At 46.6% G+C, this 25353-nt stretch overlaps 2 protein-coding genes across 3 annotated transcripts; one reads left to right on the forward strand and one right to left on the reverse strand.

Annotated features, from left to right (window-relative positions):
- Positions 1-710: 710 nt before the first annotated feature.
- fbxl9 (F-box and leucine rich repeat protein 9) lies at positions 711-5202 on the forward strand. Its single transcript, XM_086297920.1, has 11 exons — positions 711-1008; positions 1181-1282; positions 1364-1498; positions 2010-2189; positions 2302-2607; positions 2684-2900; positions 3158-3315; positions 3390-3605; positions 3676-3888; positions 3965-4182; positions 4269-5202. Exons 1-11 carry the CDS (start codon positions 943-945, stop codon positions 4435-4437), a joined length of 1980 nt encoding a protein of 659 aa, XP_086154046.1. The 5' UTR covers positions 711-942; the 3' UTR covers positions 4438-5202.
- On the reverse strand, positions 5183-25116 carry elmo3 (engulfment and cell motility 3). Of its 2 annotated transcripts, none has more exons than XM_086297918.1 (21): positions 24855-25116; positions 20768-20876; positions 18308-18348; positions 18137-18209; positions 16931-16981; positions 16583-16752; positions 16294-16393; positions 16068-16219; positions 15671-15749; positions 14767-14817; positions 14549-14671; positions 14101-14223; positions 13913-14017; positions 13637-13745; positions 13425-13561; positions 8883-9046; positions 7449-7561; positions 7266-7370; positions 6719-6798; positions 6290-6370; positions 5183-6197 (listed from the first exon to the last, which is right to left on the reverse strand). In XM_086297918.1, exons 2-21 carry the CDS (start codon positions 20843-20845, stop codon positions 5985-5987), a joined length of 2148 nt encoding a protein of 715 aa, XP_086154044.1. In that variant the 5' UTR covers positions 20846-20876; positions 24855-25116; the 3' UTR covers positions 5183-5984. The 2 variants fall into 2 exon arrangements, with proteins under 2 accessions (XP_086154044.1, XP_086154043.1); XM_086297917.1 differs by having other exon boundaries at positions 20768-20879.
- Positions 25117-25353: the final 237 nt, after the last annotated feature.

Genomic DNA, 25353 nt, shown 5'->3' on the forward strand with positions numbered 1-25353 from the left:
CACAGACCAGGATCTGGTTCTTGGTTCAAATCAAGAACAAATTTGACATTTTTACTTGCTGGTGTTTGTTCCAACATATTTTAACTTTACTGATATTAAACTGGAGGTTTGTAGTATTTGTTGGGGGGAAAGGGGCTTGAATGATAAATCTAGTTAATATCTTTGTTTTTATTTTATTTTCTGCAGGTCAATACGTGGGTTAATTAATTCTTAACAGCCAATCCCCACAGTAAAGTTGCGGTCTTCTCTCATACAGGGGACATTTTTCTGCATGAAGTCATTTTAAATGTTTTTGCAAGATTTTCCAAACGTTAACTTTCACTGCGGATGTTTAGTATTTTTACGGCGTGTTATTGACCCACAGTCATATCTGTTCCATTTTTGCACAGATCATCACCTGCATTCATGTATATATCGATCCGCTTTGCACTTTTAAGTTTTATTTTTGTTTATTTAAGTGTATCTTACTTATGTTTTGCACTAAGTACCGAAGCAATACTGTTGTAAACCTGCTCACCATTTGGCAACAAAAGCCTTTCTGATTCGGCTCTAACAGCTAACCGCTTCTTCTGGGCCGCACCATCGTCTGTGTGGGGTAAACAGAACACTTTCCACACATTTAGGTCAAAGCGTCAAAAACAAATCAGATCAAAGCTCGTCGGTACCAAGCGTGCTGGAAAAAACACAGCGCCCCGCCCCCTGACGTCATCAGCGCCTCCTCTGCGGTCAGCTGATCGCACCTGAAGGGACTGAGCGTGCACAGAGCCTAACGTAAAGGAGCTTTCAGGGGAACGACAGCAGGTAACGCAGCTTGTAATGAAAGGAAAGCTGTAGCTGTAATTATTAGTTGACGGGCGACACCGTTTCTCTGTGCTGTGGACGCATTAGCTTAAAGGCTAAACTTAGTTCACGATAGCTACTGTTTGGCTAGCTGAGTCACAGATGGTCTGGACGATGGGAGACAGCGATGGGGAGGACGCAGTGGACACTCCTGCGCTGCCCGTGGAGGTGAGTGCAATACAAACGCAGTGCTCGTGAGCTACAGTAACAGTGTTCTAATGGCAGTCAGCTACTGCGCATGACCTGCTGTACCTGTCGAGTGTGCTCTCGCTGGAGCTGGTTCGGATCGAGCTCTTCGCGGATGTTTAATCTAATCCAGCATTTCTGTCTCAATCTGCAGGTCGTAGTTTACATCCTGAGTTTTCTCCACGCTTCAGACAGGAAGGAAGCCTCGCTGGTCTGCCGTAGCTGGTACAGTGCCAGCCAGGACCCCCGCTTCCAGGTCACTCTCCCCAGACCACAACAGAGACGATGAATTGAAAGGTGGCTGCACATTTTAACTGTGTTTTTTTTCAAATTGCAGAGGAACATCACCTTCCGCTTCCCGGCTTCGGCCTCGTCCCTGGAGCTCATCAGGGGTCTGGGCCGAAAGCCACGCTGCAGCCTGATAATCAGCCAGCTCGATGGCTTCAGCATCTCCAGATCGCTGCTGCTGGAGGTGCAGTACTCTGACGAATTAAACAGCTCCTGTCTGACACATATTAGGGGTACAGGTGGTTTTTTGTTGTGTTTAGTACCTAAAAATGTCTCAGCATCCATTGCTCCTTCTGTGAAACTATATTCCTGACGTCATGTGATGACAAACCCACAAACAAGCAGTCATACGCTTCCTGGTAGGCTCACATAATTCACACACCTCCGGGCAATGGAAACCTTTTTTACAGTGGATTTGTCTGGACTCTAGTCATCTTAGAAAAACACTAGCATTGTTTTAACATTTTTATATATATCTCAATCACAGCCTTATTATTTTAATTTCCTGTCACAAGGATAAACACGTGACAGGCCATAAATGAACGCCAAAGTTCAGAGCAGCTGTGGTCATTACTTAATAATTCATGCTTATCACAATCATGTGCGTCTGTGTGTGTGAACGTGTAAGCACCGAGTTTCCCACTAAACACACACACCTTTGCTAACCTTCCTGTTTTGTGTTGCTTCCTCCTCAGGTGGGCCTTTGCCTGGGCCCTAAACTGGAGAGCCTGGCCCTGCCTGGAAGCAGCATAACAGAGGCTTCCCTGCTGGCCCTGCTCCCTCGGCTTTCCTCCCTCCGCAGGTTGGACCTCAGAGGTCTGGACAGCCTCTTCATGTCTGGAGCATTCCTCTCCAGGGAGGAGCACAGACAGCAGGTGGGTGGAGACGGGCAATAAACAATCTGAACAATTCAAACAAGAAATTTTTAAAAAATCTTTATTTTTTTATGGTGTCATAAAAATGTGAGCAATCATAATCTGCTTCCAGGTGCGGTCAGCACTGTGTGGTCTGGAAGAGCTGGACCTGTCTGACCTCCGTTACCTGTCTGACCTCACCTTCAACCGGCTGACCGGATGCACGCCGCGTCTCCGTCGGCTCTCGCTGGCTGGCTGCCATATTGCTTTTGAGTTTGACCCGTATCGAGGGTGCCCGGTGGGGGCCGTCGAGGACTCTTCAGCTCTGCTGTCGCTTAGGAACTTGAGGAGGTTGTTGATGGAGCAGAAATCCACCCTCGTAGCTCTGGACCTCAGCAGGACATCCATCACCCCTGAGTCGCTGCGCACTGTTGCACAGGTCGGGATGTTGGCACAGCACAAGTTTCAGCATCACTAAGAATACTTCCACTGAGAGCTGTAATTCTGTGTTGCAGGTTCAGGGTTTGTTTTTAGAGGAGCTGATCCTGCACGGCTGTAAGGAGCTGACCAACTACTCGGTGGAAGTTCTGGTGAAGCACCAGCCAAGCCTCCTCAAACTGGACATCAGCGGCTGCACGGAGCTGACCAGCAGGTCTGTGGAGGCCATAGCGCGAGGTCTGAGGTCACTGACACACCTCTCATTGTCGCAGGACTGGAGGATCACAGAAAAAGGTTCCCCCCGTGCACATTCTTGTGTATTTAACTGAAATTGTCACCCAGTGTGATCATTTTTATATTTGATATTATCTTTGGAGTGACCGTAATCACGATGATGGAACAAACTAAAAGCAGCTTTAAGGGGAAAACAAACGAAATAATCAGCATTTTTCTATTTGAATAGAACTGCAAGTTTATGATGCTCGGTTATTAGTTTCACGCTCGCAGCTCATCGCACTGCCTCCATGTGATTAACATCGTGTTACCAACAGGCCTGTCGGACCTGCTGTTGTTGCCCTCCCTGCGCTCTCTGGACCTGTCAGAGTGTCTGCACATCAATGGAACAGAGATGGTGAAAGGCTTGAAGGGATCCGATGCTGCCAGACGACAGCTAGAGACGCTCAACCTCAGGAGCTGCACCTACATCAGGGTCGGTCATTGTCTGCGTCGCTTCGTTCGGTTTAAACCAGACGGAAAAATCTTAGCTTCCTGCCTTTCTTTTAGGATCCTGCAGTTTTCTTTCTCGCCCAGCTGCTCGGGGACACTCTCTGCGAGCTTGACCTGACTTCCTGCAGTAATGTGACTGACCTGTCCGTGTGCGCAGTCGCCACCTACCTGCAGAAGCTGGTGGTGCTGCGGCTCGGCTGGTGTAAAGAAGTGACAGACTGGGGTCTGCTGGGAATGGTGCAAAGAGCCAAATGTGAGCCTGACGAGGAGACGGTGAGAATCACAGCTTTGTGTCTGTTTTGCTCTAAGCACGTGTGGTTGTTATAATAATTCGCTCTAACAGGGAGACAAGGGGCCCAGGTTCACCCGGACTTTTGGCAACATGGGCTTCTTCAAGCCTCCTCGCTTGCCTTTCGAGGAGCGACCCAAGCTAGTGACTCCGAATGACCTGGAGCAGCTCAGACAGCAGGCTGGAGCTTCTCTTTTAGCTCTCAGCAGGCTGCAGGAACTGGACCTCTCTGCCTGCTCCAAACTGACGGACAGCAGCATCACTCAGGTAGGAGGAGGACGGGCAGCAGAAGGTTCCAGTCTGGAATGCAAAATATTTGAAAAGCTCTGTTCTCCTCTCTCAGGTGATGCGTTTCCCAGATCTCCACCATCTGTCTCTCTCCATGCTGCCGGAGATCACAGACGACAGCTTAGTGTCGACGGCGCGTCACTGCCGCAGTCTCACTAGTCTCGTGCTCAGCCACTGCCCAGGTATCAGCGACCGCGGCGTGGCGCATGCTGCGCCCTACCTCCCCAGACTGCAACATCTCTACCTCTCCTGCTGTAATAACATCACCGATAGGTGATTAGCACACACGCCTCGCAAGTAGCTGCAGCTCATCGGAAAGCCATCAAATTCTTACGCTGTTTGCACTCTAAACCCCGCAGATCCCTGCTCCTCCTGGTGCAGCACTGCAAACGTCTGAGGACGCTCGACATCTCCAGGTGCAACAACATCTCCGTAGCAGCAGTGGACTTCCTCCAGACACAGCTGCCCTTCCTGGAGAATCTCCACTACAAGTTCATAGGTGGGGCTGATCTTAGCCTAAGCCTCTGACAGGCTGAGTGAACATCCCGAGAGGCTGCTGGGACTTGAAAAAGAAGAAAACCTGACTATAGTCTGCTCTCAGCTGAGCTTTTGGCACATGTCAGTATTTTGTGCAAGAGAGGAAAAATACTTTAAAGTTTACAGCAGGACCTAATTATGTCATCTCTCGAGTAAATATCTGCTCCTGTGTGGAGTAGGAATCACCAGTTTGGACCAAAGGTTATTTTTAAAGATTTCAAAGGAAGGCGAAGACGGCAACACACGAGCACCACAGGAGGAAGAAAGTAGTCAGCATTTCATGTATTTACTGTTCGGAAAATTTTATATTTAAATTCTTTGAGGTGCTTTTAAATGAATTACTGCTGTCACAGACGTAGATTGTTGTAGACCGATGCCAGCGACGCTCCATTTCCTTTGTTTTAATGCTGGCAGTCTTTGCTTGTTTGCTCAGTGATGTTGTTAAAAGCAGGATGTAGGATGGGACACTTTGATGCTGCTAAAGCTGTGGAGTGAAAACGTTTCCCCAACTTCATCTTTTAGATTAAAACAAAGTAAATCAGGGTTTTAAACACTAATTGCTTTTCAAAAATGATAGTGTCAGATGTTCTTGGAAAGGGAGCATCATGCCAAAACTAGCGAGTTTCATTTCCACTCCAGCCCACTGTGGACGCTGTTGTAGCACTGAGACAGAGGGAGTACTCATCATGGACCAAAGTGTGCAAAGGTGTCTTTTATAAATAAACCAAAGTTTGGCTTTTTGCTGTATAAATCAAATGTTTTTATTCATGTGAATTAAATCAAAGCACATGATTCAACGTGGACATTATCCCAGAGGTCAGTGTGTCAGTGTGGAGCAGCTGTGCTGAAACGAAATCAGTCAGTTCCCCAGTAGCTCCTCCAGGTGGCGCCACTGAGTGCTCACATTACAAAACCAGCCGTGGACAAAAAGCATCAGTTTTAAAGTTACAATGAAATTTGATCCAAAAAGCCAAAAGTCATCCAACGCATGTGGTACCGTGTGATTGTGACAGAGGGACGTGTGCCTGTTTGCAACAACGATTCAAAATCATTTAATGCATCTCTGCTCCAGAGCTGCTGAGATCCACATGAAGACGAGTGCCTGCAGGTGCATGAAGCTGCGTAACACTGAACACCTGCTGTATGTCTGATGTGCTGGAGAATAAACGACGTACCGTGTTGTAGTTAATGCCCTCTTTAAAAAAACGCAGTATTCCTCACACACATTTAGAGAATTCAAAAATATAAAATGATTGTAAAACAAGTGTAAAGTACCATTACTTGAGTGGTTATATTAAAAATTACATTTTGCTCGGTACCTGTGTGAAGGTTTGAGTGCAGGGAGGAGCAGACGTGCGTCACACAAACACTGACGGCGTCTCAACCTTGTTCCTGCTTCACTCGTTTCACTTGGATGTTTAAAATAAGAAAACTCAAGCGTCAAAGTTATAAATCTGCGATTAAGATGACAAGCGCGTGCACGCGCAGCTCCGCCCACACCAACGTCTCGTTTCACACATATTTACACAGTCACGCGCTCATTGTTCCGTCTGGCTGAAGTCGTAGCAGAAGTTGAAGTTGCTCGGAGGTTTGGGAACGACCGGAGCGTTGTCGGGTATGGGAACGTTCTCCAGATCTAGGAGGCGGAGCTTGATCTCCATAGACAGGAGGATCTCCAGCTCACTCCGCATCGATTCGCTGCTCATCTCCCGGCCGAGGAGCACGCTTAGTCCGTCCGTCCACAGGCAGAACTGAAGACGTAGTGGAAGCTGGTTAGATTTAGTTTCTTCACCGTATATCACAAAGAAACTGAAGGAGGTAACGGAGCAGCGTTTAGACTCACGTCGGTTCTGGACGGGGCGATGAAGTTCAGGCTGTACTCCTCTACGTCGTACGTGATGCTGAATGCCAGATCGAGGACCTCCTACAGAGAAAGCTCAGTGAGACATTCCCCCGTCCACACTTATTATCAATCATCACCAGTAACAAGAATCATTGTTAAACAGAAAGAAGCTCGAGAGCATCAGAGACATCCCAGTGTGCTTGGGTGAGGACTTCACGCTGGAGAGACCACATCTCTCACCTGGCCTGGGAACGCCTCAGCGTGACCCCAGATACCCTGAGTGAGGGAGGTCCTTCTGTGCCCATCGATGGACCTGCATCTTATTTCCTCAAGTCATGTTTAGTTTCTCTCCATATTTCTCCCTTGACTGTCCACACCACCTACAGCAGGAGGTGATCACCATGGTACTGAGAAGGTGAAACAGCTGACCTTATTCTGTTTGCCTTTGTTCTCCTTCATGTGAGGACAGTCTTTACCCGTCAGCAAGCCTTTGATATCTGCGACTGGAACTGAAGAGGAAGCGTCAAAACACACATATGGTTAATATACTTCAGACTTCTTCTGTTTTGAATAACAAAGAGTCGTCAGTGCCAAGCGGTAGCTGCAGGTGGCCCCGCCCCTCCCTGAGGAGTCTTCCTGTTAAAAGGAAGTTTTTCCTTCCCACTGTCACCAAAAAAGACTGTTGGGTTTTCCTCTGTATGCATTACTGTGGGGTCTACCTTACAATATAAAGCGCCTCGAGGCGACTGTTGCTGTGTAAATAAAACTGAATTGATCAGCGGCTCAACACACCTGCACTGTTCTGCACTTTGTATCAGGGTTTGTTGGGCACTGATGCTTGATGATTATTAAGATTAATCAATGAGCATAATAAACTGGAATTCCACACATGACAGTTTCTCACAATTTAATTTTAATGGATAAACCTAAGCATGAATATGGCTCGAGCCATTTGGTGTAGAAAAACTGAACTCACTCTTCTCCTGCAGTGTTTCTATTGGTGGATTTTCCGTGTCTTCCTCCACATCGCCGTAGTGAAGCATTTTGTGATTGGGCGACAAGCGACAGTACCACAGTTTATCTGAAGAGACAAAGACGCGGGTTAGCCTGACACGCCCAGTCTGCCGTTCGCTGCACGCGAGCCTGTGAGCGCTCTCACCCTGTCTGCGTCGGCTGCTGATCTTCCTGAACATCGTGCCCTGACACAGCCTGTTGAGTCTCTGCTGCCGGATCAACTCGAGCAGCTCCGGCTTCAGCCGCTCTTTGAGTTCACTGGAAAGAAAAGCAGCAAAGAGCTATAAAATTATTCTGAAAACGTCACAAGCAGTTTTCTCGTTGTTCTAAGACATAAATCGTCACTATTGCCCAGATGACATTTATTCAAATCTAATCAAAAATCAAGCAGCAGAACTCTGTTACACTGAGTGTTTAGTGACAAACACCAGTGTGACCTGCTGGTTGCTCCATACGGGTGGAAACTATTTGGAGTCGTCAGCAGAACAGCTGATCGGACAGTTTAACAAACCACAAACTCCGTTTTTATTGAATCGTTTCCAGAATGTGGGGTCAACACACGGGACGCTCAGCCGAACTGTGTGTGGATCACAAACACACTGAACCTGAGCTCGTTTATTTCAAGCTTCTGTTCTGTTACAAATCTGATCTTTGCATGACTGAATCAGTACGGACGGCGTGTAAATGACCTTTAAATTTGGTAAATATTTTTACGTTTGTTTGAAAGGTACTTCGGTTTTATTTTGAAATCCAGGCTTTTATTTTGAAACAGGAAACTGGCGCAAAACCGTTAAAGGGCTTGTTAGTAAGGTTTCTTTTAGGATATGGTAAATAGTGTGCCTTAAAGTGAAAAATATGTACGTTTCCTTTGCCAATTAGTACCTGGCTGACAGTGGCACAAGGTTTGTTAATGTTTCCTTTAACGGAATAAGTTACGTGCAACCAACATGTCGTTTAATAGAGTTTGTGTTGTTAACCTTGACCTTTATGTGTAGCTGTAAGTTAGTGAGGTGATATAATGAATTGAATGATGTAAATTTGATGTATATGCTATATGTGAGCAGGGGAAATGTGTTTCCTTTAATGTTATGGTATTAATATTGCTGGCTTTGTTTTGCTCCTAGCTCTTACGGTGTCTTCACTGAATGTTTCAATAAAAACATTTCCAATAAAACCTCTGAAGCATCAGTATAAGAGACCATCATTCAGCCAGGGATGCTACACGGCGGGAACTGCAGACCTCGACATTTCTCTGACATGCAGAAAGTAAATGAGTTCAACTGTAAAAGGCAAGAAGTCAATCTGGGAAGCAGTGGGCGCTCATCTGATCCGATGAATGCTGGCAGCTTTTAAACAACCTATCCGTTTATCACACCGCGGTGGGCCTCGGCTCGCCTGCAGTACAGATGGATTTACCATGTGTGCCCACTCGAACGTGACTGCACAACACACTCATCCATAACCAGTAGACCTGGCTCCTGCCTACAGATAGACAAACATCTGTTTATACAGACTATAGGACAGTTGGTGCACATGGCAACTCCTTTAACACGCAGCACGTAAACCTGCTGATGCTCACAGCACAGGCGGAGCCAGAGTCTCTTCCTGGTGCAGTCGTTCCGTCTGCCGCAGTTTGAGGATCTCGCTGTAGTTCAGAGCGTTAACTTTGTTCTTGAAGAGCTCCAAGGAGGTCGGCTTACTCGACAGAGTCCTGGTGATCTGCTCCCTCACCACCTGCATCACCTGAGGACAGATATGGGAGCACAGACATGCTGTTGGTGTGATAGGGATTGGTGTTTCACGGCTTGGCTTTGACATAACCAGGGCATGTCAGCCTGCCTATTTAACACGTTTGTGCACAGTGGTTGAACATTATTCCTTCATGTGGGCAAAAGAAGACTCAGAGCCGCTCAGTCATCAGTGCGATATCCTCTCCACGCACGCGCTCACACGATGGCCTTGCTTGCATTTGTCAAACGGTGCCATCATAACGTCCTTGACCTTAATGTGACTAAGACTAAGGAGTTAATCACTGGTTACAGGAAAGATGGCGGTAAACCGAAGGCCAGAATCACACACAGTGAGACTCCAAGTTGTGTAAATATTTGGGAACGCTCGACTCGCAGCTTAAATCTGATATAAACACGAGAAACTGCGGTTAAACGAGGACAACAAAGAATTTATTTTTGCAGAAGCTGAAAGTTTTCAGTGTTTCTAAGAATATTTGATAGAATTTTTATCATTCTGTTATTGCAACACGTTCTGTATGCGCTGCTTTGATGAGCAGGATGTGAGTAACAGGGACAGCGTTAGCAGTATCCCCGAGCTCGAGTCTCGCGCACCCTCGAGACAAAAACTGCTCCTCAAATTCTTTCACGTTCTTCTATTAAGCTGCTGAATGTTAAACGTGAAGAATAATAGTTTGTTCTTGTCCCGTCTCTTATTGTCCACAGCTCACCTGTCGGTCGTGTGGGGTTCAGGGGGTTGAGGTTAGGAGCAAACCCCCTCGAGCTCTCGGTTTCTGCTTACAGAATAAAATGTTCATGCATCAGGAGTTAGTGAGGGCGGTCTCCACCCAGCAGCTGTCTTGATACATACACTGGTAAGGTCGTCGTCTTTGTGTGGGAAACGGTTCGTGCTGCTCGATGACAGACTGACTGGTTTCTATCGTTACCTGTAAAGTGTTTCTTTAGTTCAATTTTTACTTTATTCTTTGTTTTTATTGAGATGGTGGTCAGACTGAATTGCCCAGCGTTTTCTGAAGCTCCGTGCTTCAGTCTGTGTTTCTACTCGTTAAAATGACGCTCACACAGAGACGGGAGGTGACCCTCAGCGCAGTGACATACGTGTTAAATCTATGGTTCCCTCAGTCGTAAAAGTGGAAAATCTATATAAAAATCAATAGTGTTAAAAGACCGAGCCAACTCTGCGCTGCTGCGGTCACACCCCCTCACCCACACATGTACGCAGCTGACCTAGATCATTCCTGTTCACGCCCAATTTGATTGACTGCAAACAATCAGCGTCTAAAGTGTCGATAAGCCTCGACTCAGTCACAAAGCTCAGAGTAATCGCTCGGTCTCACAAATGTCCTCCAAGAATGTGAAGCGTGACCAAAGTGTTTGTGACTGCAGACGACAGCGAAGTCGTTTTTGTCCCGCAGCAGTGGAAACACAATCTGTGAAATCCAGACCGTCGTACAGAACATGAAACGAGCGTCTACGGTTTCACAGCGCGGCTCCCCGCTCACGTCCTCAGAGCCAAAATAAACTCATCGTCCAGCAGCAATCACATGACACGGTCTGCGCTCCCACCACTGTACATCTGTTTACCACTCAGCTGTACACATCTGTACGTAACTGTTCCCACCTTCTATTCTGCCCTTATCTGTATGTAATCTGCTCCTATTGCTCTTCTGATTGATGCAAACTGCATTTCATTGCCGTGTGTTTATACACGTGTAACGACAATAAATCTAATCGACACATTGTAACGATTTATTAACAGCTTCTAGTGTCACACACTGAAAACAAACAAAAAACCTTTTAGCCTTTGATGTATGAATCACTTCTGTACTAGAATACTTCATATTGGCCTCTGTGTTACCAGTTAGTTAAAAACTACTATCTTACCTCCATTCTTCCTCCTCAACAGACAATTATTTTAAAACCCTGGCTTCAATTTTCACCCTCGGTCAGTCGCAGAAACGTGACGGGGATGACGCGGAGTCAAAGTGAGATCACCTATGACAGCAGAGGCCTTTGAGTGTTTGGTAAACAGACACCCCGGTGCTCACATGCACACGCCCAGCCGGGTCCGGCCCCTCTGTCGTTTAGCTCAGCGGGCCAATAGGAGCGACGGCAGCTGTCTCTCTGTTTGGCAGCGTGTTCACGGACGCTAAGTGTGCGTATGTGTGTTAGCGGAGGACGGCTGTTCAGATCATAACACAGCTGGACTGAGGAGATTTCTTAATGTTGGAGGCGCACATGCAACTAAAACCTAAATAAGCGATATCGCCGTCACAGCCTCAGCTTTCCTTCTTCTTTGCTGCTCCCTGTCGAACCTTTTCCTTCTCTCCCTCTCACATCGTTTCCAGAGGTTTTACGTTCCCCTCTGTTGTCGTGTCATTACTGCCGATGCCCTGGGCGCTTTGTTTTCCTCGTTTCCTTCTCCCTCCGTTTCTGCCGTTCGCCGCGGTTCTCTTTGTCCACCTAATGCTGCTTTGTCCTTGCCTCAAAGCACCCTGGGAGGTTGGACACGAGCAGAAACAAAAGGCCAGTCTGCTGGTCTGGCACACAGGACACTGGCGTGCACCGGAGAGGTCAAAAGGTCACAGAGTTCTATGAGCACTGTGTGGATGAAGGATTGTTGAGTTCTCAGTATTTCTCCCAGATGACAGCGCTCTGCCGCCAGCTCGGCTTAAACCACAAAGCTAACTGTGCGTGTGGGGGCGGGGCGGGGAAGGAGAACCAATCCAACCCACCAAAATACAAACTTAGACAAATGTACATTTAAAATTGAATTTAAAGCATTCTGCTTTTAAATTTCAGTCTCTGTGCTTCATTTTTACTATATCAGCATTTTTATTTACTTGTGTCACAGTTCATTAAGATAACTGAGTGGAAACACCCTGTGAGGTGTGATCAAAACAGTCCACCAGTGGGCCTTAATGGATTCAAGGTCTCCCATTCAACCCATGCAAGGTCACCCACATGACCACAGGGATTAAAGTGCAGCTATTCTCAGATCATTCCCCAGAAGTCCAGTTCTGAGCACCTGCACTCTGCGGCTTCTCCACGGACCTTAAATTACATTTTACTGCACACTGGCCTCAATTTTAATTTGGCGGGTCATCTCTAGCTTTGACCACAATTTTCTGCAGCGGTTCGAATAAGAAACATCAACTGAGGGGCAAGATGAAGAAGTGTTGGCTTCCCCGCCCTCTGAATTAGCATTTTTCCACAGCATGTCTTTATCCTGTCTTCCTTCTCTCACCCCAACCAATCACAGCAGATGGCCCCGCCCCTCCCTGAGCCTGGTTCTGCTGGAGGTTTCTTCCTGTTAAAAGGGAGTTTTTCCTTCCCACTGTCGCCAAAGTGCTGCTCATAGGGGCTCATATGATTGTTGGGTTTGTCGGTCTGTGAAAATATTGTCTGACATTAAACCGTCCGTGGCACAAAAAAGGTCGGGGGTCTACGATGCAAAGCGCCTTGAGGAGACTGTTGCTGTATAAATAAAATTGGATTGAAATTTTGAACTCTGATTTCAACTCCCGTTTATTCAGAGTGCAACTGATTTGTATTGTTCGGCAGAAATGGGATTAACTGTGGAGCAGTCTATTCACCACATTTGTTCTACTTCCTGAACAAAAGCTCACCAGAAGAGATCCAGCATAGCTTGCACAAATACCCGCGGTGGGGGGGACTACTTTGGGACTACTGACCTCTGTCTGCCTGACTATATTTAAATAAGGTAACGTTCTTTGATTCTTGAACTTTCTGATGACACCTTGTACTACCCTTGAACTTCCTGAGCCAGCGGTTCCCTCTCTGACTCCTCCGGTCTGCACGATGAAGCATCCTTGGGTTGGACACTGAACCACAGTTTCCTCCGATGCATCCACGAGTGCACGATTGCTAAACACATCACTCGTATGCATGTATGACTGTGTGCTATGAATATAATAAAGTGTTTTGTTCCCGACCACACACATGCATCTAACGTATATAACATGAAGAGCTGTGTTTTCGTTCCAACTCATGGTGCTATTGTGTAAAACGACGAATGTCACATAGAAGAATTTACAAAAAGCCACCGTTCACTTCAGTTTGGTCACCGGCTCGATTCCACTCATTGTTTTCTGATTTATGGAAGCGTTTTTGTGGTTGGGTGTACCGCAAATGACTCCAAGTACTCCGTGGGAAAGTGAGACTGACTGTCACTGCATTTAGCAAAGATCCCACATGTGGTCGTGGACGGTTTGGATCTGACGTACCCCACGTCACCGGTTCACACACTGCCACAGCCAACGACCAGAGCAAACTCTCCCGTCTATGTGAGAACTGCCCGGTGTACAAGGACTGAGTTCCTTCTAGCAAAGCGAGCGCCTCTGCTGCTGTACCTTGTCAAAGTCTTCCTGTGTGGCTCTCATCTCTTTCCAGGTCTTGTTGAGCAGCTGAATGCAGACGCAGAAAAGCTCCTCCATCAGCCGGTCCTGACTGAAGAAGATGGGGTGGTAGCCGGACCCCGTCTCCGAGGCTGTGAACAGACAAAATAAATTAGAGCTCGAACAAGAGCGAGCAGAGATCGCAGCGCGTAAGAGATCAGACTGACGTGGCTCTCCGATCCGAAGGATTTCACACAGGATGAGCGTGAGCTGGATGCTGCTCCTGGCAAAGGGACACTCGTGTTTGTCCTCTCGACTGCTGTTCTCCAAGACAAACTGACGACAGAGACAGAACAGAAACTAAGCTGAGCGTTTATTATGCAGTCACCTGATTTTTGAGCTCATGTAACAAACAAGCCGCTTGTACTCGATCATTTTTTCATTTAACATGCACCAGCAGAGGTTTTCTATGTCTAACTAAACTGCAGATAAGTCATGCTCACCCTGCTGTAGGCGTCGGGATAACGTGTGGCAAAGTAATACATGGTGTCCAAAGCTAAGAGACCAGGAGGCGTTCGTGACAAGTCCTGACCGGGGTTGCTATTATTCTGAAAGGAAGGAAGAAAGTGTCACATATAAACGAGAGAAAAGCTGGCAGACAAACAGTTACCGTGTATGATCTCACGCTTACAGAAAAGCCCAGCTTCCTGAACTCTTTAGCACAGAGCGAACGCCGTCGTTCGTGACTCAGACTGTTCTCGCTTTCTGTCTCGAACGCTGCCTGCCTCAGACCGTGAAGGATGTCTCTTTGTTCCTGAGGTGAAAGCAGGCAGACACACAGTGGGCTGTTAGAATCTTTACGTTTCTGAGCGCGACAGAACATTAGAAACGGTATTTTATTCATAAGATTTCAGGATTATAAATGTAAAAACATAAATGTGCAGCCGACCGGGCGTGACTTTAACATGTCTGTGAAGGTCATCGTAGTCTAAGGAGCTCGGAAAGAAAGGCGTCTGGACGTGAGCCTTACTCTTACACCTGAAGAAGCTTCTCGGATGAAACGTCTTCAAGGAAACTTAAAGTCCGGACGCGTTTCTTTCCGAGCTCCCTGAAACCTGACCTGCTGTGTTGCGGCTCACCTGGCTGCAACAGTCCAGAGGTGTCCTCATGCGGGGCTCCTGGAGATTCAAGGTAACCGACTGTAGGACATAGAGGTAGTGGGCCATCTCATCTTGGACTGAACCAGAACTGTGGATTATATTCTGCCAGAGACACACATTTGACATGAATACATTTTATATTTCATCATTATTAAAAGAATTTGTGAAACGTGATCGTACACGTGAAGATGATTCACCTTATATATGTACTGGCGGACATTCTTCTTAGTCAGGAAATCAAACATATCCTGTAAAACAAGAAGAGCGCGTGTGTCACTGGACTGCAGAGACCTGCTTCTACCACCGGGTGGCGATACAGTGTCGACAGGCAGCGTAAGGCAGGAGGATCAGCCTGAGGGACTTTGACCTCTGTGACGAAATCGCTGCTTGCTGGTACGTGCATCTCTGACTCAACCGCGTTTTTGTTCGCAACTATTTTGCTGATAAGAAGGGTGGGTTTGTTGACCTGATGTAAAAGTGAGGAAGTAACAAAGAGAGCCTGAGAGAAAAGAGCCGAATGAAGGAACCGTTTGTGCACATGGAGAGAGGAGCAGAGGCGCAGAAAGACTCGACTGTCTGCAGACGGTGCCTGTGGGATTCTGACACGCATGAACAGCAACTGTCCTTCACCCCGAGGCACATGTGCAGCTACAGTCTCCTCAGATTATGAGATAAAAACAAAGAGAATGAAATTATTCCAGGAACAAGTGCAGCTCCGTTCTGCTGTGGCCCAGAACTACAGCCACCTTTTACCTGAGGGACGCCTACATCAGCTACACTAACACATACTTTCAGCCCACAGATTCACAAGGTCACATATTCACACAAAGCATCAAGTTTAAATGTTTTTGATCCTTAAAAGCTGTCACTAGGACACATGTATGAGTATCAGTGAAGAAGCACCTGAATCTGACATCCTGCGATAGAAAAGCCAAACTTTTAAGGTTACTGCTGATGAACAGTGTGCACGGTGCTGCCTGGAGGCAGACACCGAGGACGAACTGCGAGCCAAACTAAAACACCTGATCATCTGCAAGCTTTGAAGTTTTACTAGTGTGGAAAAGAGGAAGTGCATGAAAGGTTTGAAAGTAGCAGAGGCACCTTTCGGTCCGAGTCTCCGGCTGTTTGCAGCAGGGCCATGAGTAAGGCCATGGCTTTGGTTTGTATCTGCTGATTTGTCCTGAAAAAGGTTAGAGACACACAAAAACATTATTTTTACAGCTTTGCAGCCACATGGAAATGCGTGCATGCTCCTTTGACAGATTTCAGTTCTCGTATCGCTGCACTCGTGCAGTAAAAACTGGACAGTTTACATATTTAAAACTTCCTGTTACAGAAACAATGCTGTGACCTCGTTGCATTACTCGAACGCGTTTCACGTGACACTATATCTTTGTGCCAGATTAAGCGAAAGCAAATGATGCTGATTAATGATTTTGAACTTTAAGATGCAACAGACACCAAGCGAGTGTGACTTGTTGCGTGATAAACTACTTACACCTGCAGGTGAGCAATGAGCCTCTCCATGGTGATTTCCTGTTTGACCTGCAGGAAAAGGCTGTGGCTGCTGAGCACCATGCTCTCCAGGATGTCCAAGCACACCTGCTGTATCGAGGCGTCCGTCGACTTGGCGTTCACAAAGCCGGCGATCTGAGGGAGAAACGTGAGCTTCAGAAAATCAAACTCGGAAAACGTGCGAGAGGCGTGCGGAGAGCAGCGGGGACCTTTTTGATGAAGACAGAAGAGAGGTTCTCCCATGAAACGATCCCATGATCCATCAGCTCCATGAACCCCGTCAGCGTGTGCGTCATGATCACATTACTCCTGAATGACACAGTAAAAAGAGGCAAGCATGAGACATTCACACGGACACGATCAGTGATGCCGTTGGTGCTTTAAAGTCAGTAACAGTAAAGCGTTGCATCGCTGAGAGCTCAGCCAATCGTGTTGCTGCTACCATCACAGAAAAGAGCTTCAATGAATCAGTCGGTGATATGTGACGAGGATACTAACTCATTAGAGTCTTCTACAATCTTGACCAATAAGAGGTGTCCGTCTCGGCTGATGAACTCCTGAGCAAAGGTCACGTCTGTTGAAACGCTCGCCAGTTCCTTCAGCGAATCGCAGCGCACGCCTGCGTCTGAGCTCTGGATACCCTTGAACAAATCCTCCGCGCAGCGGCCCTGAGTTCATCCACGCCAACGAAACACACACAGAGAAACACACCGGCTCAGAAAAGTCATCCATCGAGCTCTGATGCGACAGTTTAGACTTCTGGAGCTCTAGTTGGTCAGCACGTAGCAGAACGTAGCCTCTCGCTGTGTTAGAGGGAGAAGAAGGTGAAACAGGCTGCAGACTCACCGGTGCCTTGGTCAGACGCAGGATGCAGCCGTTCTTAATGTCCAGACGATTCTACGACACACAAACAAGCAGGCAGACACGGAGAAAAGGTTTAAGAAGAACACCAAACATAATCTGTGTCTATCAGAGGACTGCACATCCAGGCACAGAGGCTCAAGACGTCAACGAGAAGCTCATTCCTCACATTATCAAAGAATGACTCATCCTGCATATGTACTGTTTATTTACCAAAGGCCAAACAGACCAACGTTAAAACGGGGTTAGCGGGCCGTCTGGGGCTCGGGCTGCTGTTTGCACCGTGACCCTGTTTGGCTTTTAAGTCTAGAGCAGAACTTTAAGACTGAATGCACGTGATCACAGATGTGACAAAATATTTCAGCCCAAATTTACACCTCATCTCCAATAAAGCGTCTCAGTCCCTGTTCGTCGTGCCACTTACAAATGAGCCGTGCAGCTTTGCTGCAGCCAAGAGCTTCTGCTGTTCTTCTTCTTAACATTTATTAAGCACAAAGTAAAATCTTTGCAATCGAGTCTGTGTTTTGTGAGGCTGCCCCTGGCCTGTGCAGACAGGATGAACCCAGCACGTTAGCGGTTTTTGGTGGTCGGAGAAACAGCTCAGAGAAAACCAACGGGCCCTGCCTGGGCTCCAACCCACCGACCACCTGACTGCTGATAATATTAACATGCACATTTCTGAAGTCTGCCACTAAAAGCAGGAAATAATCAGCACCATTATTAGACCGCCTCTGTTCCACAGACTCCTCAAGAAGCCAACCTTAAACTGAAACATGTGTGTTTAACTACGTGATCACTGCAAAAGCCTGAAGCTTACCATCCCTACGCTAACTGTAAAGGAGCTGCAGAAGCCTCGTCTGCATTTTTCCTGATGGGATGATAGTCTTATCTCAGAGAGCAGGAAAGCTTCAGCAGCAACCTTTCGAGAGGAATCTGAGTGAAGCTGCTTCTCGCTTTAGCTTCTGTTTTTCCTGTTTCACGCTCGTCTTTGATGACTGAGCTCCAGGGAGACGCTCGTAAACGCAGGCGAAGTGCTGACAAAGTAGTGATTCACTGATCTAGTGGCAGAGATAGATGCTTATCTCGTAACCATGGAAACATCTGGAAGGCTGACTCGGGTCTGGTACTTGACGTTTTTGCAGAAACCTGAGCCAACGACAGACGTTTTTGTGTTGACTGTTGCCGACTGACCGATTCGGTGATGTACATCTGCACTCCGTCAGCATACTGCAGGGCGTAGTTCTCGGACCCGGGGAGATTCCATCTACACACACACACACACACACACACACACACACACTCTTCAGTGTGACCAATGAAGCACGATGATGTCAAGCAAAACAACCTCCATCGCAGACTTACCCGTCGCACACCTCCTTTATCACAGCAGACAGAGGTTTTTTCTGCAGAGACAACAAAACAGCACTTAGTCACACATGCATGCAGACGCAGCATAAAAGACACACACCTGCTGCACAACTACTATGTTTCTCTGTCGGGGAGCCGAATTCATGCTTCAGTAATGACATGCTGTTATGGGATCGCGGTTCCACAACTATTCCCGCTGGCTGGAAACCTTGTTTGCTGGGCAGAGGAAAGCTCGCCGACACTCTGTGAACAATGTTGCCCTCGGTGCCCAGAGTCCTCTCTGTACGGAAATAAAAGCCAGACTACTTCCATGTCTGCCTCTCAGCTATCCTGCTATTAGTGGTCAGCCCTGTGGTTACCCTGTCAAAATGTCTTCAGGTTCTGTGGTTGACCCGGTGGACAGTCTGTCATTAGTGGCAGCAAAGAGGGTCAACGAATCAGATGCGTCTGCTGGAAACGCTCGGGCCAATGGGAAGTTTTCCTGGCGAGGTAGAATTGGTCGCGATTTAAAACGAAACTATTTTGTGTCAAGAAAGGCCCAAAGTAACACTCCTGAATAACTTATTGTGACGGTTCCTCTAAGAATAATCCCGATGAGATTATCAGCTGTTCAAATAGTGGGTGAAAGGCGCTGGCTGGGAACCTGGTTAAGCCTACGCTAGTGTGCAACTCAGAGACCTCACAGCCGGCCCTGCTGTACACTCTAGACTTAACTGTCTTGCGCAAGGAAACAACTTCCCCCAAGTTTCTGGGAAACATATGGAAAACTTCCCCACAATCACAGAAAGCCATCACTGCTATGAAACACTTTTTACTTTAGTCACAAAGCTTTCACACTTTATGGCTCATATCAACACAAACCCCAGAACGAGTAACAAGTGTATTAATAACAACACGTTCACGTGAAAGAGTCACTCCCGAGGCACGAGCAAGCAAGAGACAGACCGCAGAGTCCGGTCATGTGAGTCGCCAACAAGAGCGACTGAAAGGAAGCTGAAAACTCACATCGGTGCATGTTCACTGTGCAAATTTGAAGTGAAGGCAGACGCAGGGAGAAAGTGGAGAAAGTGAGCTGCAGCTCTTTCCACAGCATCACTGAGAAACGCATGAAAGCGGCGTGACTTCTGTGATATTATATCAACATGTGCTTCATGAAGTTTATGTAGGATGCAGCAGGAAGTGGGAACATTTGAGTTTAACTGTTAGTCTTACATCACGTTTACAGTCGGGAGCCGAAGTGTTATTCTGACAGCTAGTTTAAACATGTCATGTTATAGCAGCTGTTTCAAACCACAGCGGTAAGGAAGTGGGGATCATCACCATCGACACACACACACGCACGCACGCACGCACGCACGCACGCACGCACGCACGCACGCACGCACACACACACACACACCTAAAAGTGCCAGTATTATTAGTGTCTTTCAGTTTCTAGAGTCATAATTAACTCCCCTTTTAAAACCTTTTGCCAAAGCGCTCTCTCCCCCCCCCCTCTCTCTCTCTCTCCCCCTCTGAACTGATACAAGCAGGAGTGGGCGGAGCCTTCACAGACGCACGGGCCAATATGGTGACACCTTTTTATTCCCCCCCAGCAAGAAAATGCCCAGCATAGTTCAGATGAATGCACGTCTCTGTGGTCTGGCGTTGACTCATTAGCGTGAGTGCTGCTATGAACGTGCCAGAAAGTCTCAGCACTACTGGACTAAAACCAACCTGGGCAGAATTAATCGACCAAATTACCTGATGCAGCCTGACTGAAATATGTCACAACCTGGAGTCCAATCAGAGCCTTCGCATTTTGACCAACTCTCTGATGAAATGTGTTCATAACGGCTGCAGAACAAAGTGGTTCAGGTTCCCCTGTTTGATTCCACCGAGCAGGTTTATATTCACCACGATGCTGACGGTGCAACAAACTCAGAGGTGTAAAATGTGAGCTGAGGGTCACAGCTCTGCCAGGTCCTCATGCGCCATCATTCCTGCACCATCTCATCTTTTCTCACACAAAAACTCCCAAAATGCCAGAAACATAAGATCAGGACACTCTTCTAAGTTGTCCCGTAGCATCGAGAGAGCGACGACGTCACTACGAGCCGACTGGTCACAGTGACGAGCTCGTTGAACCTGTCTCACACAGAAACAGTCAGATCACACGCATTAAAGAAAGCTTAGTTCAGTCCTGCTGCATCAGACGTTTGCACGATCGCAGGGCATTGTTCACGGCTGCGGTGCACGTGTGAAAACGGCTTTCAACTCTACCAAGACAAGTAAATTGGGTAAGATGCTCCGCAGAGGGAAACAAAGTCCTCTTGTGGTTTAGAGGTAGATCAAACGTGACATCAGAGAAGCACATCAGACACTCAGTGTGACAGACTAGGTTATTTTAACCAACCAGAGCGCGACGGACGTTATCAGTTAAAAGTGTGCACGTTGTATAAATGTGTGCATTACCTGGTCCAGTTGTATGAGCTGGGGGTAGGCCCCGGGCATCTGGATGGCTATCTTCACTATGTCCTTCTGCTGCGGCATGATGGCACCTCTTGGTTACACCGCTATTCAGCTGCTAACGGGAAAACAGAGTTATTGGGCACCTGTGGGATTTATATGAAATACATTGAGTCCCATTTAAGAACATATATAAAAACCATGTGACCAAAATGGACTCGAGTTTGCACAAAAAACGAGTCTCCGTCATTTCGACAACAGAAAGGTGGAATAAGAAAACGAGAGCTGACAGTCTGTAAATCTGATGGCTGCCTCGCGTTGATCCAACAACCGTTTTACACGTGAAGCTGCAGAACACGGCGGTTCCTCTTTCACGGTTTATTTATGGAGTGCTGAGTAAAGCTGAAACAGGTGACCTCCTGCCCGTACAGGCACCTCCAGTCCTTCCATCGTTCTTCTCACTTCCTCCTCGGCTCCGATAGACTTTTCCCAGAGGATAAAGAAGAAGCTGCTGTTGCGCTTCAAACCCTTCCTCGTCCTCCTCCTCAGTCTGTCGACACATGGACAACACATACAGTCTGATGTTGAGTCTTCTGTGCGCTCACTGGCTCGGTGTGATTAACAGCCCAGCCTGTGCTCGATCTCTTGGATGCTTTTTGCATTCTGTCACTTCCAGCCTCAAAAAGAAAGCTCGCAGTTTTTAACAAAGCAACACTCCCACTGCTGTCACAACAACCGCATGCTTCGAGGCCTCCTCGCCTCCCTGAGGCGCCGTCTGAGAAAAAAGGGCCGTTTTAAGTGACGATAAGAATGCAGCCGATACCTGGATGTCACCTCTCAAACATCCATCTTTGTTTGGGGGTAATTGACATGGACTAGATGGAAGGAGAAGTCTGAAGGGCCAAACCTGTTTGGGTATGTTGGATCTGGTGTGGTGCCAAAGGTCAACTTCCCTTTGAAAATAAAGTATTAATCTTAATAGAGATTTATAGAAACTGAGGCCTACTCAGCTTCTGAGTGACCGAATTCAAAGGCCAACCTGTCACGCTACGGTTTTTATTAACAATAACTGAGAGTACCTGCGGTTTTTGAGCTGTCCAAGCTGCTTAATGAAGAATGTGAAACTGAGCCCATGTAGGCTACTTGCTGTGGTTACTGCTTTGGCTCAAAGAACTAACCAAACAAGTACACATGAGTTGCGTCATATAGTACAGCTTTGACAACACCAGTTTCCTAATCAGCCTGCAAGTGGAAACTGAACTTAATTTCAGGTCTGGGTGTAAAATCCAACATTTCAATAAAAAAATGACGAGTACATCAGTCAAAGAAAGCGCTGTAAAAGTGAAACTTGGCACAAAGAGTCTTTCAACCCCTGAAGAAGTTCCCTTTTTCCTAGTAAGCACAATCATCAGGTCAACACTGACTAGCGTCGTGATTTACAATAATAGCAGGATAACGATGTTGTGATGATAAATACAGAGAGGATGGCACTCACAGTAAACACGCTACCTGCTTGGCATCATTTACGTCATCAAATATAATTGGGTCACTTCCTCTCAAATCAGCCAGTTTTTAGATGATTTCTGCTCAAGTGTCTCCACTTGGCATAAACAAAGAGACAAAGAGCAGAAGTTCTCTGGGAGGAAATGCATGGCTGATGCCAGAGCTCAGGGATAATGGCCAATGCTTCCAGCTGACAGAAAGGCAACAGAAACTCAAACAACCACGTCACAATCAAGGTAAGCAGAAGAGAGTTTGTGAACGCACAACACGTCGGACCTTGAAGCAGATGACGTGGTGCTCCTGTCAGGTAAGAACAGGAAACTGAGGCTGCGGCTCGCACAGGCTCACCAAAGCTCGACAACAGCAGATTGGAAAAATGCTGCACGGTCTGATGAGTCTCAATGTGGGCGATATTTTCGGTAGCATCGTCTAAACGCCGCAGCAAGTACTGTAGCAGACCACGTCCAGCTCTTTATGACCACAGCGTACAGGTCCTGTGATGATCGCTTGCAGCAGGACATTGTGTCATGTGTCAAATCATTGCAAGCTGCTTTCTTGAACATGACAGTGAGTTCAGGGCACCCAAAGAGCCCTCACAGTCACCAGATCTCAGTCCAAGCACAGCGTCGTGGAGATGTGGTCGAAGGCGACACTCGCATCATGGATCTGCAGCTGGACCAAAACCTCAGGAGTGTTTCCAGCTCCTTGATGAATCTTTGCAGGCAGTTCTGAAGGCACAAGGGGCTTCAACCCAGTACTACTCATCTGACACTGTGGCACTGTACAAGGATAATCTGTAGACCAGAGCATTCAGAGCTCACAGCTTTGCGATGCTGCTGTCGCATCTATAAGCAAACTATACGATCTATCAGAAAGAAGGAAATGAGGTTGTAGACAAATGTGGCCCGGCGACAGGAATAGAACACCACAGTACAGTTCGTCTAGATCAGAAGCTTGAACATTGATATAATCTGAGCAGACTAGAGCTCACCGTGGCCTGACCAGGGCGGAGATCAGCCTGCATTCCTGTCGTCCAAGAAGAATCAACTTAAGCTAATCCTTTAAGCATTTCCTACAAAGTATTTTTAAAGTGTCTGAATTGATTTTATACAGCTTTACACTTAATGCATTAGTGGTCAGGAACACGACGGCAGAAATACAAATTAGAATAAATTAAAACCTCTCATTAATAGAAGTTACCATTTCTTTAGGGGAACTAACGTCCCCAGACAAGGAAAGATGAACTAAAAGATGTTTTTTGCATTTTTAACTAAACCCAACTTGCTTGTATCGAAAGTTAAAAAGCTGCTGATCAGCAAAACTGTGTAAGCTGCCTCATTTACTCAGGAACTCAGGAAAAGAGGGAAGCTTTCATGTGAGGCTCCAGAGGTTAACCACCAGTGCGTGCTTGCCTCAGTCTGTACCTGTCTGTGCCTGTTCGTGATGCCCCCCAGAATTAACCAAGTGGAAGCTGAAACCACACCCACTGTCTGGCTTAAAACAGAAGAGAAGTTGAGGTTTAACTTTAGTACTCTAAATGTAATGATCCCAGTTAACAAAAATCCTTTAATAACCTGAACAACTGGTCAAATAAGAGATTAGCCAATCTTTCAAAGACACAAAAAAGCCGAAGCCTCAGCAGTGTAATACATATGGATCATAGCTGCTTCCATCTGACAGCCAAAGACAAGACATGGTTCATTTTACAGGCCAGCAGTTACTCAAACCCAATTATGTGTAAATCAAAGAAGAAGGAGAAGAAAAATCAGCCTTGCTGGGTTCAATCAGATACAATTTTCTGCTTTTCTGAACGGAAGTTGTTAGAAATGCAACAACAAACAGGTCGTTATAATATGGGAAGTTCTAGCTGCTACAATAGACGAGAACTCAAAGAGTACATCTCTGTGCACTCGCTCACTGTGCAGCTGAAACAGGTGGAGTTTGAGCTGCGCACCATTAAAAGCATAAATGCATTTAAAGGAGATGATGTCAGACAGATTAGAGTCCCACCACATTCAGCTGTCACCGTCTATATTCAGTGAGCAGTTTGCTTAGTTAGGCTTAAAACCACAAGCAGGCTCAGAGCTTTTGTTAGCCTGCAGATCCTGTGTGTGTGTGTGTGTGTGTGTGTGTGTCTGTCTGTCTGAGACCCCCTGGACTGGCAGACCCCCCCTACCCACTGTGGAAGTGTGTATGTAGGGAGGGAAGAGCTCAGCTGCCTGAAATTCCTGACATGACAGAGTCGCACATACACTCGGTAAATCTCAAATGCTACAGGTTTCCAAGAAAAGGGATTTATATGGTAGAGAAAACTGGAAGCTGCCTTTCTAAAATAAAAATAAAACACAGAAACACTTATATTCGGAGTTTTTCTTATAATAATTATGAATAAGACAATTGTGCTTTACATATAGCACATGTCAGTTAAGTAAAGTCATGCATCAAGTTAGCAGCTAAACAATGTTTTAGTTAAAGTAAACCACTCAGTGCAACAAGTTAAAAGTGCAGCTAATCTGATATGAGCGCAGCCACAGCGTGTTGGAAACAGTCAATGTGAGCACAGCTTTCTTTTTCCCTGAATGCCTCCTACCTGGTATGAGAAGACGAGTCAAGAGCTACTATCCTGCAGGAACCGCCGCAGTCGGACCGAGAAACATTTGCAGCTCCTTTTTTACTCTTCAGGAGGAACCGAGTAGGTCCGCGGAGGTGTGTTCCCCTACAAAAACATCCGACCGCTGACAAAATCTGTACCAGCGTCTCTGCAGAAAGTTTTAACTGTGATAAGTTGACCTAAAAGTTCCGGGTCGGCTGGAGTCTCTTGGTCGAGCGTTTTTTTCTGGGGTTTTTTTTTTTTTTTTTGGAGTCAATCGTCTCTGATTAACAGAGCAGTTTCCGATTTGGATTTTCACAATAATACCCCTCCCGCGTTTCACATTAATTGAACGTTTAAATTGAAAATAAAACTAGAGATAAGGAAGAGAAAAATTAAAATGGGAACAATAACCAACGCCATATTTTATTTTATATTTTGCTACTTTATTGTCCATGCAGGAAACCTTTGACCGTCACATTTTTTTTCTTTCGAGCGA

The sequence above is a fragment of the Aulonocara sp. 'chitande type north' Nkhata Bay genome, linkage group LG7 (genome assembly GCF_057382095.1).
Source record: "Aulonocara sp. 'chitande type north' Nkhata Bay isolate Kocher_YH1m ecotype deep benthic linkage group LG7, A_spYH_male_GT1.1, whole genome shotgun sequence".
Classification (NCBI taxonomy): Eukaryota; Metazoa; Chordata; class Actinopteri; order Cichliformes; family Cichlidae; genus Aulonocara; species Aulonocara sp. 'chitande type north' Nkhata Bay.

What these genes read in the sequence shown, in the direction of transcription:
- fbxl9 (XM_086297920.1), top strand. Translation starts at nt 943, where the DNA reads ATGGTCTGGACGATGGGAGACAGCGATGGGGAGGACGCAGTGGACACT. An exon ending in CTCCTGCGCTGCCCGTGGAG is followed by an intron (nt 1,009 to 1,180) that starts GTGAGTGCAATA and finishes CTCAATCTGCAG; the next exon opens with GTCGTAGTTTACATCCTGAG. An exon ending in CCAGATCGCTGCTGCTGGAG is followed by an intron (nt 1,499 to 2,009) that starts GTGCAGTACTCT and finishes CTTCCTCCTCAG; the next exon opens with GTGGGCCTTTGCCTGGGCCC.
- elmo3 (XM_086297918.1), bottom strand. Translation starts at nt 20,845, where the DNA reads ATGCCGCAGCAGAAGGACATAGTGAAGATAGCCATCCAGATGCCCGGG. An exon ending in ATAAAGGAGGTGTGCGACGG is followed by an intron (nt 18,210 to 18,307) that starts GTAAGTCTGCGA and finishes GTGTGTGTGTAG; the next exon opens with ATGGAATCTCCCCGGGTCCG. An exon ending in CTTCTGTCTTCATCAAAAAG is followed by an intron (nt 16,220 to 16,293) that starts GTCCCCGCTGCT and finishes TTTCTCCCTCAG; the next exon opens with ATCGCCGGCTTTGTGAACGC.